Below are 13,185 nucleotides of genomic sequence, written 5' to 3'. Positions count from 1 at the left end.
ATTTTCACAAGCCCAGAATTATTTTAACTGCTTCAAGTGCCTAGATTCTGCTCTTCTCTCCGTGCGGAACGAAGAGCATCATGCAGCATCTTACCCTTCAAGGAACGCTGCTATACTTTCAGCCAGGGCCAGGATATCAGGATCTCATCCATGGTTAACTGCAGGCTCTTTTCTTTTCTAATTTCAGGTAATTTACTGTTAGCAGGAGGGTTCCCTGGCCACAGGGTTACTGTAAGAGCGTAACGGTGATGTGCCTGGAAGGCCTGCAGTCACAACTCTTTGCTCTGGCTGGAAACAGCTTTGCTTGCCCGGCTTTGAGGACAGCCACTGAGCAGCCACCATCCTAAAGTATACAATTAGCCTTTCACATTTCAGCCTGGAGTTTTATTGGTTTAATAGCAGAATGTAAAAGCTGCCATAATGAGCTTAGCAAACCACTTGCCAGTGCCCCCATAAGGATTTTATTTTTAACAATTCAGAAGATGCCAAGAAAGAGCTGAAAGGTCAAGAAAACTGAGCTAGAAGAAATGGATATGCTGTTTTCAGGCAACTCCATTTGACACACATGGAGAATGATTTAAATTTCTGTTTGATTGCCTTTTTCTGCACCCTCTGGGGCAAGAGACCTAATTAATTTTCTTAATGGACCATTACCATAACCCCGATTACAATATTTACAATTCACATCTATGTTTGTGGGTAATTTGGATTCAGTGACATAAATATTACAACTTAACCCACTTGTGTAGTTTTGTTCCTTTGCTTTGCTATATTCGAATAAACATGAACAGCAGCATAGGAAGAAACAACTGGTTTAGGCAGATTTTCGTCTTCACTGTAAAAGCCACATTTTGTCCTCCAACCCTTCTATTCAGCAATATTTTCCTTCTTCCAACTACTACTCTGTGTCTTCAGGCAACATAATTATAATGTCTTGCAGTATAATGGCCTGTGATTTAAACACAAAAATGCTCCGCTCTACAACATTTTACTGGAAAGATTCTCCACCTTTTTCCCTAGTATGGGCCAAATCTTATTAAATCACTTTCTTCCAGCAGAGGCACAGCAATCACCTCTCCTAATAAATTTGAGCACAGAAGAGCAGCATAGCAACTCCGGAGCATCTGCAAATACAGCTCAAGGAAACACAATATGCTGAAGAATTGGTGTTTGTTAGATATTTTGAAGTAGGGTATTTTTAAGTACCGTTGCAGGCAGCTCAGAACCAGGCTTGGGGGAGGGACAGAAAAAGAGCACAGCTGATGACATGGGTTCAGCCGGTGCTCCGTGATCCACCGCCAATGCTCTGCAGATTAAAGTCTGAGCAAACACTGAAAAATGTGCTCGTGTTTACCAGCTTTCAGGCAATCTCTTTGAAAAATCGTTCCAAAACTATACATTTCAGCAGGAATCAACGAATACGTATGTGACTTCTGTTAGCACTGCTGAAGATTATTAACTGCTTTCATAAATACTATGCAAATGTGTAAGGAGCCAGGAAAAATATTGGAAAGATGTGTCCAGTTGGCTCTGTGTGGGAAACGCCTGTGCAGCTCAGTCTTTTTGCAAAGTGCAGAAACTGCTGCTTGTGTGCGTGAGCTGAGCATTTCCACTGTAGATATATCACTTTCATTTATTTGTGGCTCATTCTTTAAATCACTTAGCTTAAATCCATATGATTATAAATATTAGATGATTTCAAAGCAATCCTAGTTTGGATATACAAGTCTTGTTTCAGGATTGCTGCGTTCCACAGTGTGTGTGCATATAGTTAAAAGAGTTGGGATTAATCTTGACATGTAGAAAGAACTCAATACCAACAATTAATTGGAATAATTCAGTAATTTTCTGGAATCGTTAGTGTTTGATCCAGTAAATTATTACATGATCTAGTTGTTTGTTCTTTTTTTTTTTCTTTTGTCATTGCACTAGCCCTCAGAAATAACAATTCTTTGTGAAAATAAAAAGAAATACATAACCTAAAATTTGAGTTATGCAAAAGGGCATGAAGTGTTTAAATCAGTATCATTCTACATAGGGACTAGACTGCTCTTGTGGTGGTTGAAGAGGGCTTACTTTCAGCGTAGGCTATGTTGCTTTGGAATAATTTTAAATTAAGCTCCAAAAGCCACTGTCATTCCAGAACAGTAGCCTGTATGTGAGACTTCACAACAGATCTAGCTGTTGTGATTTAACCACAGCAATACTTGGAGGCAAGTCTTGGGTGACATGACCATGCAAGCCACTGAAAGCCAATATGTGCTTTTCCTTTTTTCCTTTTTTTTATTCTTCTTGCTAAGTGGCTTTTCTTTTGTATGTTTTGTAACATGGAATGACATCACAATGGAATAAATGCATTAAACTTTGTGATGACACCATCTGTCTGTAAGAACACATTAATGAAACCACAGCATTGACAAACAGCGTACACATACTCTACATTTCACTTACATCACTCAGATTTCTTATAGGAAAATGAAAGAAACTGTAATGATTTCTCATTGCAATGTTATGGTGCAAGATTTTCTGTCACAGTACACTCCATTTCAACTTTTAATTAAAAAAAATCTGTAACAGACAAGTACACATTAGGTATTCTACAAAGTATTTAATTTTGTTACACATTGTCAACTAAAGCAAAGACAGGACAGAAAGGAAATGTAAAATAAAAGGCCTTACCCTCATGAAATGAAGAAGAGTTACCCATGGCAAAGAGATGTGAATAGGAAAAGCTGGATGAAATATGTGTGGAAAGGAAAGGAAAGGCATCACTGAAAACAGGGAAAAAGAAAACAAAAGAAAAAGTGAGGAGGAATGGGGAATGTTTTTTCTTAAATAATGTTATTATGAGGACTAGTTTTCCAATGTTTTTTGTCAGGATTGTGGAAAAAAGCAGAGGCATGAAAAACAGTAGTAATAGCTGCCATTATATCTACAATCAGCAGTGATGTTGCTGAACAGGACTTGCCCTTGTCAGTACAGATTGCGAAACTGTAATCAGCGCTGTATTATCATCAAGAAATTTAAATGTCAAGTTACAACTCAGCATAACATGCTAGTAAAATCAAGCCATGCGCTAACGTCTACATAAAAATCACTTCTCGTGTATGCATCTGACAGAATGTTAGGCACAGTATTTACATCACCTCAGCCTTGCTCAAGCAATTGCAACTTTCTTAAGTCAAGCTGAGTGAGAATGTTTCTAAAGGAGTTTTTAAAACCATGGGGTTTTCTGTTTAGGCAACACTGGTTCACTGACACTAAATCTTTGGGGGATGGAATATTACTTAGAAAACAAATAGAAAGATAGCTTTTCCAAAACAAGAAGTGATTAACATACTGATCCATAATGGGGGACCTAGACAGAATACAAGTTTTGCACCTGGATTCCTCAATTCCTTTACATATTTTTTCTCAACTGCTGGTTGAATTACTAATTTTGTTGTTCACTTGTTTGACTTCTAGGAGATGGCATACAGAAGGACTCCATATATTCTCTTCCCTCCTCCTTTAGGAGGGCTTTTAACCAGCTATAGGGTGTTAACATTGAGAAAGTGACAACCATTGCCCAGATAACCTCCTTATGGCACAAAAGCCAGGAGAGTGCCGTCATATTCATTTGCAGACCATGCTTCACCCTTAATACTTAGCATAAGCATGAAACAAGGTGAGGCAACTTGCAGCAGAGCACTGCTTTGGCCAGTTTCTTCTGTGAGAGCTGTAGTTGTCCTGAAACTGCACTGGGATTCATGAAGGAATAAACAGCAACCCTGTCACCAGAAAGGGCAAACACCTGAGCTACCATGAAGGATGTTGAACTTCCATTTTCTTCAAAGGCTATGGCTAATCCCCACCGTGTCTGTCACATAGGTCCCCTCTCCTCAACCACATGATTTTGTATTAATGAAAAGACATAAAATGACTAGATTTAAGCAGATCCATTTTGACTGGAAGGATGAACCTAGGAGAAGCTAAGGCTGCCCTTATCACAGAGTACGTGGTGGCAGGACAACACCAGTATAGCATATCACAGTTAAGTGTTACCTGGACTCATGCTGCCCAGTCCATTGCTGTTTGGGAATACACTGGACACTCCACACAGTCACCCACATTTTTTTGCTAATTACTCATTTAGCTAAGAGATTTCATCAACACACAGTTTTCTTTGTAAATAAACAAAAAATCTAGCACATTTATCATAAATCTTTGCATTTACAGTGTCTCATAGACTGTCCTGAACTCCAAGCCTCTCCTCATAGTAAAAGACATGAACCCACTGTGAACTGTTTTGGCTTAAGTTTTAACTTACTTCTCTACCCTCTCTCAAAAGGTTATTTCTTTAACAATATTTTACAGGAGCCATCAAAAGCCTCCTGAAAATTCATATTAGTTATGACCTTTGGGTCAACTTTCATTCCAAAATCCTCACATTTTTTCTTCTTCTCTTTTAACAAGTTGTCTAACAGGCTAGAATGACATGCTTTGCCCTTGTAAATGCCACTCTGGTTTGACCCCTATCAAGTTATACCTATCTAAGTATTCACACTATTCTATCCTTGGGCTCAATAGGTTTCCCTTGTTAGTGGTAACAGGAGGTCACCTGCTAAGCCCTTTGCAATATGTTGTGTATGTTGGTTTGGTTTATTGACTCTTGTTGGCTCCTGTTCTTCATTAAAAGGCAAACAAACAACAACAAAGTTCTGGAAATGAACAAAAAATGTAATAAAACAAATTTCCTACCTACCCTTTAATAGGTTGTCCAAACCCAGAAAAAATACAAAACACTCTGTGCTTTTATCTTTATAGCAATTATGAAGAAACTAGCATGAGGATTAAGAGTTTACTTCTCTCACACAGTTATATGCTATTTGCAGTCAACTTTTTCTTTCTAGTATGCAGAATCTCACTGGCTTTGAAGCAAATTTATAAACATGGGTAATAAACATTAAATGGTAGAATTTGTCTGCACTTCCATAAAATTCCTTCATATTAATATACACAACAAAAAATGTTCATGCAATTTATCTCAAGCTTCTAGCTTTCCATGTTTATCCCAAATAAAAATCACTTGGTTCTCCAGAAAAACGTTACTACCATAAAACAGCAACGGCAGAAGGTTAAGAAAAAGCAGGCATATGGATGCTGGAAAGCTCATTAACCTATGTGAAATTAAATTAATTTAGCGTTTTATTTATACTTTTCAATTAAAATCCATCTATAACTTAAAGCTCTGCTTCCAAGTCTGAAGAAAAGACAGATTTGGCTGCTGAAAACTCACTATTTTACAGAAATGGCTTACTAAGAAAGCAGTCTGGGTAGAAACCACGACATGAAAACAGCATTTAATGCCACCAGTGAAAGGTAGTAATGCATACGCATTCAGGGTACCCCGGTTCTGCCTTTTTTACATGAACGGGTCTGTTGCTGCACAGCTGCGACTGCGGAGAGCGACGGCAGCAGCTGTCACCAGTGGATTTCTAAGTGGAGGTGGAAGATGGCTGTCGGGGGCTTTGCTTCCAGCCCTAGGACAGGAGTCAGAGCACCTTGCTTTCAGACTGCCACTTACCGCAGCACCCGACCCTGCAAACATCTCTCCTGCACTGCAAACTTGAGAAAGGAGGAGCACGAGAGAAGACAGAAAAATAACCTATCTTTACTCCTTTCCAGGTGATTTCTCTAAGAAAACGTTTGTGGTGTAGGAAGACAGACTATTTTAAACAGAAATTTAGACTTTCTTTAAATGGTGTTTTCAGTAAAATTGATTCAAATCAGCCTGAATTTTGTCTCTACTCCTTTGTATTAGAAAATGCAAAGATTACTAACTGCATCAAAAATACAATCTTTTGCAGCATTAAAAATATGGCAGCACTAATATTACATCTGTTAAACAAGTATGACTTATTATTATTGGCCTTCTCATTTGTTTTGCTTTTAAACAAAATTAACAAAAGCACTCCTAGCCAAAACAGCTCACCATTTCATATTTCTGTGTTGTTGTTTTTTAACAGAAGAAAAACAAACAGAACCTTTTTAATACATCAGAAATGATCCTATAATTCTGCAATTAAAAATTGATATCAGTTCACTCACATCCATACATCCATTGCCAAATCCTCAATCTGCGTTTTGGATAATAACACAGACACTAAAAAGCAGAGATTTACACCATACATTTCTTAGGCAAACTACAAAAAGCACTGTAACTTACCAATGTCATTGCTTCTTTCAGAGGAGTCTTTCTCTAGAGTGCCGGATACTGTACTGCCCACTAATTCCACTTTTGGACTATCGCTCCTACATTTGGATCAAGAAGAGGAGATATTTTATTGGAGTTTGTGTGTGGATTACAGTAAATTGATAGCTAACCTGCAATTACTACTGAGAGAGGGAAATACTCTTCCTTTGTAGCACCAAAGTAGTAGCAATATGTCAGAGAGCAATCTCCAGAAAGCAAACATGCTGTATGGATTAACCTTATCTCATTTCTCCTTAACACCTGTCAATAAAGCCTATTTTAGACACCATAGTGTCGTGAATAATTCTTCAAATGTTCACAGCATCTCAGTACGAAGGAAATCTGCAGGCAAAGGGACAGCCTTCAGGATCTGATTTGTAACTGCTTCTCATTACTTGGCTCGCATAAACAACAGCGATGGGTGATCGAGGGCACTGCAGACAGGGAGAACCTTCACGGGAGAGTCATGTGTTCCAGCAGTCCCTAATGCTTACTCACTAAGGCAACTTGTCCACCTAAAGGAGATTTCTATTTATTTTTGCACATTTCTTATGAGACTAGACTATGAGAATGGTTTCCACAGGTCCAAAGAAACAAGATCAACCACTCTGTCTGAAAATGAACAGGCAAGTGTCAAGAGCTGTGATACTTTTAGAGAGAGGAACTATTTTAAAATCAGACAGGAGATCAAACACAAGCAACAAGACTATTCTTTCTTCATAGAACTTTCTATCCCAAAACTATTCACGTCTACTAAAATCACCAGACTATTGAAACAATTAAGAAAAATGGGACAGTAGTAGGTACGCAGCTCGGCATTGCATAGGTCACACAGACAAATCCCTGTGACATTTACCATGATAACAATAGTTCAATAAATGCAATAAATTCTATTTACCATCATTATCAGGCCACTTAATAAATATCATAGTTTTTTTCCACAATAATTACTCACAGCACAGCACTGCAACAATTACAACGTACATAAGGTACCAGAAATGTGGGTAAAAATACAGAACAACCCAGGCAGATGTGCATTTCTATGAGCAGCAACTAGCCTTTGACAGTTAAATACAGTGTGAACTCCCAAGTCTCATTGATTTTCAATTTATCTCTGCTTTGGTGCCATAATCCGAGGACAGACAGCCTGAGCCTCCACTTGTGACAGCAGCTCATGAGCAAAACACAAAGTAGCTGGAAACCCTATTTCAGACTCCAGGAAGGCTGTGACAGGTAAAGAGTCCAAAAATGCCTGTAAAAACTGGAGGAGGTCACAGATTAAATCAATCTAATTAAACACGGTGGTCGGGTGACAAACCTTCTAAGAACAAAAAAGATGGACAGCCAGTTTATGACCTGAAAAACAAACTAGTTCAATGCAATCATCAATTTGGCAGGCAGTCGGCACCGAGAAGGTGGAAGTAACATGTTCCTGGAACCATGGATTAATTACTGAGATGATACATAAGGTTATTTCAAGCGATCTGCCTGATCAATTAATTTTTCTATCTTTGGTCTTTCACTTAAAATAAAATGTGTATACATATATATATGCATATTTATTTGTAAATATATAAGAAACAACATAGTTTCTTGGCTGACACGGCAATGAGCAACTGACTGCTGCTCTGTTTTGCACACATGTATTTCCCAGCTAACTGAGAGCAACATGTGAATTGGAAGTGCTCTAAGCAAATATGTGAGTGCTGTTTTGGAGGAGATTCTTAGGATGGCGTGATTTAGGACTGAAAATCACAATATTTACCATCTGACTACAGAAGATACCAAGATATATGACATCACCAAAAAAAAAAAAACCACCAAACCAAACCTAACTCTATTGTCAAAAGAATCAACAGGCTCATTATGCCAACCAACTCTCTTCCTGCTATGGAATGAGTGGAGCCATCCCTTCTTGGTCACAGCACCTCCCCCCTCTGTTCATGCCCATGCATACAGGCTGTCAGCTCGATTGGACAGATGATCAGCCTGAAAGAAAATAGAAGCCCCCTTGCAAAGTGATTAATTGCCATCTGGAGTAACTCCCTGACCCATATGGCTGAATGTCTGCACAAATGCTGGTGCTAACATAAGGGAGGCTGCAGGAATGGGCTGCCAGGAGAGGAAACCTGCCCCTTCCAGCAGCAGCAGCAGCAGCAGCAGGACAGACTCAGATTGGTTTAGACGGATGGTGAAAATGCACTTGCTGTAGGTCTTTAAGGGCTTGTCTACTCAAGGGAATTGACTCCTCAGTAAATTGTGTAATCATGTGTACATCTAAATAAGCTGTGAAGCCTTTGGAGAAAATTGACAGCTATTCTCTGTCTCACATGTTCTTCACCTCTCCTATGGCCCTGGAAGTCTTAACCTGCCTCGAAGGAAGGAGGATTATATTTAAATGGAAAAACAATCATTACCACAAAAAGTCAGTGAGATGCATGAGATGTAAGGCACTTACTCAGAACAGAAAAAAAAAATAATCTTCTGCTAACCAGCAGCAATGGAAATCTCACGGGAGTCACTTTATAAATCTACAGCAGTTTTTCCCCCTAGGGTCAGCAAAAATTCTGCTGGTTCTATTTTTATTCTAATTGCCTGAGGTCTATCGGCTTCTGGAAATGGATACCAGGAGGTCTTAAAAATATTTGCTATCTTATTAAATTGAACCGATTAAAAAAAAAAAAAAAGGGCTTCATTAAAGTGCCTTTCATCTGAAGCTTCACATTTCTTAATTATTCAAGTAACTCAAAGTCTATTCCATGGATTATTTCATTATGTGAACTTTCTGCCCTCTTCCTACAAGACATTCCTGCAAGTTAAAGCTTACCAGGCAGAACAGCTATATGAGATAAATCTGTTAATTTGAATTAGCTGATATAGCAACTCAGAGCGAAAATGTTAGCACTCTGACCATCAACACAGCATCATCATCACTTTAAAAATCACCTTGCCTTCTAAGGTTTTAATCTAATTACTGTTACAAGTAAAACTATTTCAAATATAATGATACTAAGTAAAAAGAATGAAGTAGTTTTTCTGCCCTAGACATAGCAGTGTTCAGACAAATAACAATGAAACTGTTACTGTCTAGATCTGCCTTTTCACTTAGTTAACATGAAAACTGAAATATGCATGAAAAATGCATGGTTTATTTACTTATAAAATTTGGAGTTAGAAAACAGAGCAGTAAAACACTCACCCACAACTCTAGGTAAAACAATGTTTAAAAGATTCCGGGCAAAAGACAGAACAAAAGAGTAACTGCCCTGTTACATGCCCAGCCAGTGAACTGAACACTAGGATATGTATTGGTACTGCCAAGAAGCTTAGCTAAATCTAAAGGCCAGAGCAAACACTTGCTTTTTCAAGCATGCCCAGGCAATCAGCAGGTGTGGACTACGTCGTGGAAAATCTGGGCAAGCATGCTCAAAGCCAAGGAGTCCAGAGAAGCTGTAGCAGTAGCACATGGATAGAAGCGTAAGCTCTCAGAGATGCACAGCCAAAGCACTTCAGTATAATGAAACTGGCAGCACAAGGCAGGCACTGGTTCTTTATTTAATGTGTCCCAGATTTCATGCCGAGAGCATTTGTTTAATGAGCCACATGTAGAGGAATGAGGGGAATTGATGCCTAGGATTTCTGTTTTATTCCACTCTACCCTATATTCCAATCTGGTACTTAATCCACCATCAGTATATTTGAACTCCGCTAGTTCCATGGCAGCTAATTGTTCTAACAGTTCAGTAGTAAAACTATTTCTATGTCTACACTGTACTATTTCTGCAAGATATGCAGCTTGCCTATTTGACACAACAGCTTTTTTTTTTGTTTTTGTCTTTTACCCATTTCTACCCACTATGCATAAAGGTAGTCTACAGTGCACAGCTCAGAAGCTGATGACCATCATGTAGTCATCTAAACTTAATTAGGATTACAGGTGAGGCTTTTAACTTCTACAGCCTCTGCTCTTCCAGGCTCTAGCAGAGATTAAATGTATCCAACAGCTGTGTTTGCAAGACCAGTTTCTCAGTGCTTCTCAAAGGCTGCGACTGCCTGTGATTAAGAGCATTGTGTAACTACAGAATAACAACCAACATTGGAAAATAAATCACTTCATAACAGTTTCCTGCAGCAGCATCAGCTTATAGGACATTCTATGAAGACACATGTATTGTGCTAAAAATTGATCTACAGTGATGTAGGAAAACAGACTGAAACCAAGCTGACAGTACTTGAAACGTGCGTTGTCTAACCCTGTTCATCAGTACAAACCAAGCTTCTGCACTGACTTAGTGCTCTGGCTAAGAAGGAACAATTAGGTAGACTAAATAAATCAAAAGCAGCACAATAGACTTATGTAGATGTTTCTCACATATTCTTCAGTATGACATTTCAGTAACAGCGTGTTCAGCAGTAGAAATGAACTAGCAGTGACCAGGCTAAAACTGTAATTCTTGAGATGGTTATGATGCAGCCAGATGACTAGAAGGCTTTTTTCTCTTTAATTATTATTATTAAACACAGTTTACTGTAAAACAAACGGTGACATTAACTGCAAAATTAAAATCCTATAAACGTGTTTTTTTCCATTAATCCCAAAAGCACTGGACAGAGGAAAAACAATACCTTGTGTGAGTCACAGGCACAACTGGTCTTTCTGGCCGTCTTGGGGGCAAGGTACCAGGTCTATTCACAGAGTTTGCTTTGGGTGGCCGAGGTTTCTTCGGAGGTATAGCAGGAACTGAAGGCTTCTGCAAGTCTAACTGTTTTTGCTCTCTCTCTGGTCTTTCTTTAAATCAATTATTTCCAGAGAAAAAGAACACAGACATTATTAAGCGGAATTAATTTGCACTCAGAAGTCTATAATTAAACAAGAACTCTTCAACTGTAGATATACCACATACAAAGAACAAGCTTATCTCCTTTCCTCTTCTGCTCTAAATCATTCTTTATTTAAAATAAAATGTGTACCACAAATCAGTTTGCACTGACTGCATGTTCTGCGTCTAATTCCTCATGTCTGAAATGTGTGTGCAGTATCTGCATGTGAATGGCAGTTTTGATTTTAGTAACCCATTGGTTTTGGAGTGTATGTGAAAAGTAAGAATGTCAAGAAATTACGTACCATGTGGAACAATTTCCCATGAGTATAACTTATATCAAATTCTGTTATGAGACCAATATTAAGTTAAAAGGTCATGAACAAAGATAATAATGCTGGATTTTCTTAATATCTATTGAATAACCAAGAGAAGTGTGATATTTTTTTTGGGGGGGGGGGAGTGTGTTTCATGTGAACTACAGTTAAATGAAAATACAATCATTAAAACCTAGAAATCTTTGAAAGAATGTAAAGCCCTCTGAAAAATCAGACTTCTTATTTAGTCTTTTAAACAAACTTAAGTGCTGAATTTTTCAGTTTCCCAATTCAAAACTGGATCGTGTGCAGAACAGATTATGCGTAGTTAGATGCCACAACACTAAGATCCAGTGCCAAATGTGCAACATCTGTATGTCAAGTACATTATGCATTAATAACTGTGAATAATATGCTCTAAATTTGCAATACAAAACAAACATAGAAGAAACTAAACACATTTGTCACACCATAGGAAACCTGATTCTTCTTAAGGAAAAGACAAAAATCTCAAAGGGACCAAAGTTTCACCCCCTGTATCCTAATGTGTCGACATCCCACTTCCCTTGACAATACTGTCTACGACACATTGTGAATATTACACTTTTGTATACACCTAAGAGGTAATGGGAATGTGCAAGGGTATTACTTAATGGGCTTAGGTTTCCTTATGAAGGGATTATGGACTAAATCAACAGAAACTTGTCTTTCCTGAGAATACTAGCAGAAATACTGAAATAAAATTGTAGCATAATGCAATTTGTTGTCTGCCTTTAAGAAAGAAACAGCATTCGGACACCCAGGGATTACTTTATTGCTCTGCTTCTTAAGTCATGCAAACACTATACACCATATGCACACATATGTGGTGACATAACAGTGCAGGAACGTATAAGTCAATCGCTAGGTAATCTTGTAAAGTTGTAAAAGTATGTGGTATCTACAGCATGTATTTAAGAATCAGAGTTGAGCCCGAAACACAATCCATATTGGATTTGGAATAGTCCAGGAAGTGATTGTTGCTCACAGGCACACACCCTTTTTTAGTACACTTACACGTGTCAACACACAATCACTGGGTCCTCTGCAACACTGCGGCTTTACAAATGCATTGTGTAATATTTACACACTTATTCCTATGAGCATATATAGCGTGTCAGTGCCTAAGAATCTATACTATGTATTAGGGATGGGCTAGGCAGTGCACCAGCACGCAGCTTAAAGGAAGTTCCCATGCTCAACCGTACTGCCACAACACCCTGAACAATTCCCATCACTCTCCAGCATTTCAGAAATGTAGGCATGACTCCTATTGCCTCTTTTCAACATTTAGAAAAATTACAGCTATTTATACTGGGGGACAGTGATATATTTAAACGCCCACCATTTTTACAGTTGGCTTTGTAAATCCAAAATGGAAAGCAAAGGTTTTATTGATAGATAACTACAAGAATTAACGCACATTACCAAAAGTAAGGGTATGTAGATAGAAATGCTAAAACACCTGTCAGATCATTAAGATATTTATCCAGAAAGAGCTCTTGGTGCAGTCTGAATGTTCTGGCACTAAATTATAAGTGCGTATTATACATTTAGTCATGTGCATACATGTGCCTTTTAAAAGACAGCAAGTTGAAATACTTCAAAGTTAAGAAATCCCATAATTAAACTTGTCTGTGCAATCTAATAGTCCACTTAAATGTATGAAACTTGACACCATCTTCAATTAGACATCAATATAACTATTTTCCCAAAACTACTCAGAATGCACCATGAACACAATGAAACAACTAAAGCTTGTCACTGCTTGATG

At 38.2% G+C, this 13,185-nt stretch overlaps 1 protein-coding gene across 11 annotated transcripts in view; it reads right to left on the bottom strand.

The window, feature by feature from the left end:
- Window positions 1–13,185, bottom strand: part of SH3KBP1 (SH3 domain containing kinase binding protein 1) — a 224,791-nt gene that overhangs the window by 14,733 nt on the left and 196,873 nt on the right. For all 11 annotated transcript variants that reach the window (XM_040532277.1, XM_040532302.1, XM_040532260.1 and 8 more), the window contains 2 exons: window positions 10,862–11,024; window positions 6,209–6,294 (listed from right to left, as the gene is read on the bottom strand). In XM_040532277.1, the coding sequence (XP_040388211.1) occupies window positions 6,209–6,294; window positions 10,862–11,024 (249 nt within the window). The remainder of the gene's footprint in view (window positions 1–6,208; window positions 6,295–10,861; window positions 11,025–13,185) is intronic.

The sequence above is a fragment of the Cygnus olor genome, chromosome 1, assembly GCF_009769625.2.
Source record: "Cygnus olor isolate bCygOlo1 chromosome 1, bCygOlo1.pri.v2, whole genome shotgun sequence".
NCBI classification, from domain to species: Eukaryota; Metazoa; Chordata; class Aves; order Anseriformes; family Anatidae; genus Cygnus; species Cygnus olor.
The sequence above is the reverse complement of the archived record's forward strand: the minus strand, read 5'-3'. Positions and strand labels throughout refer to the sequence as shown.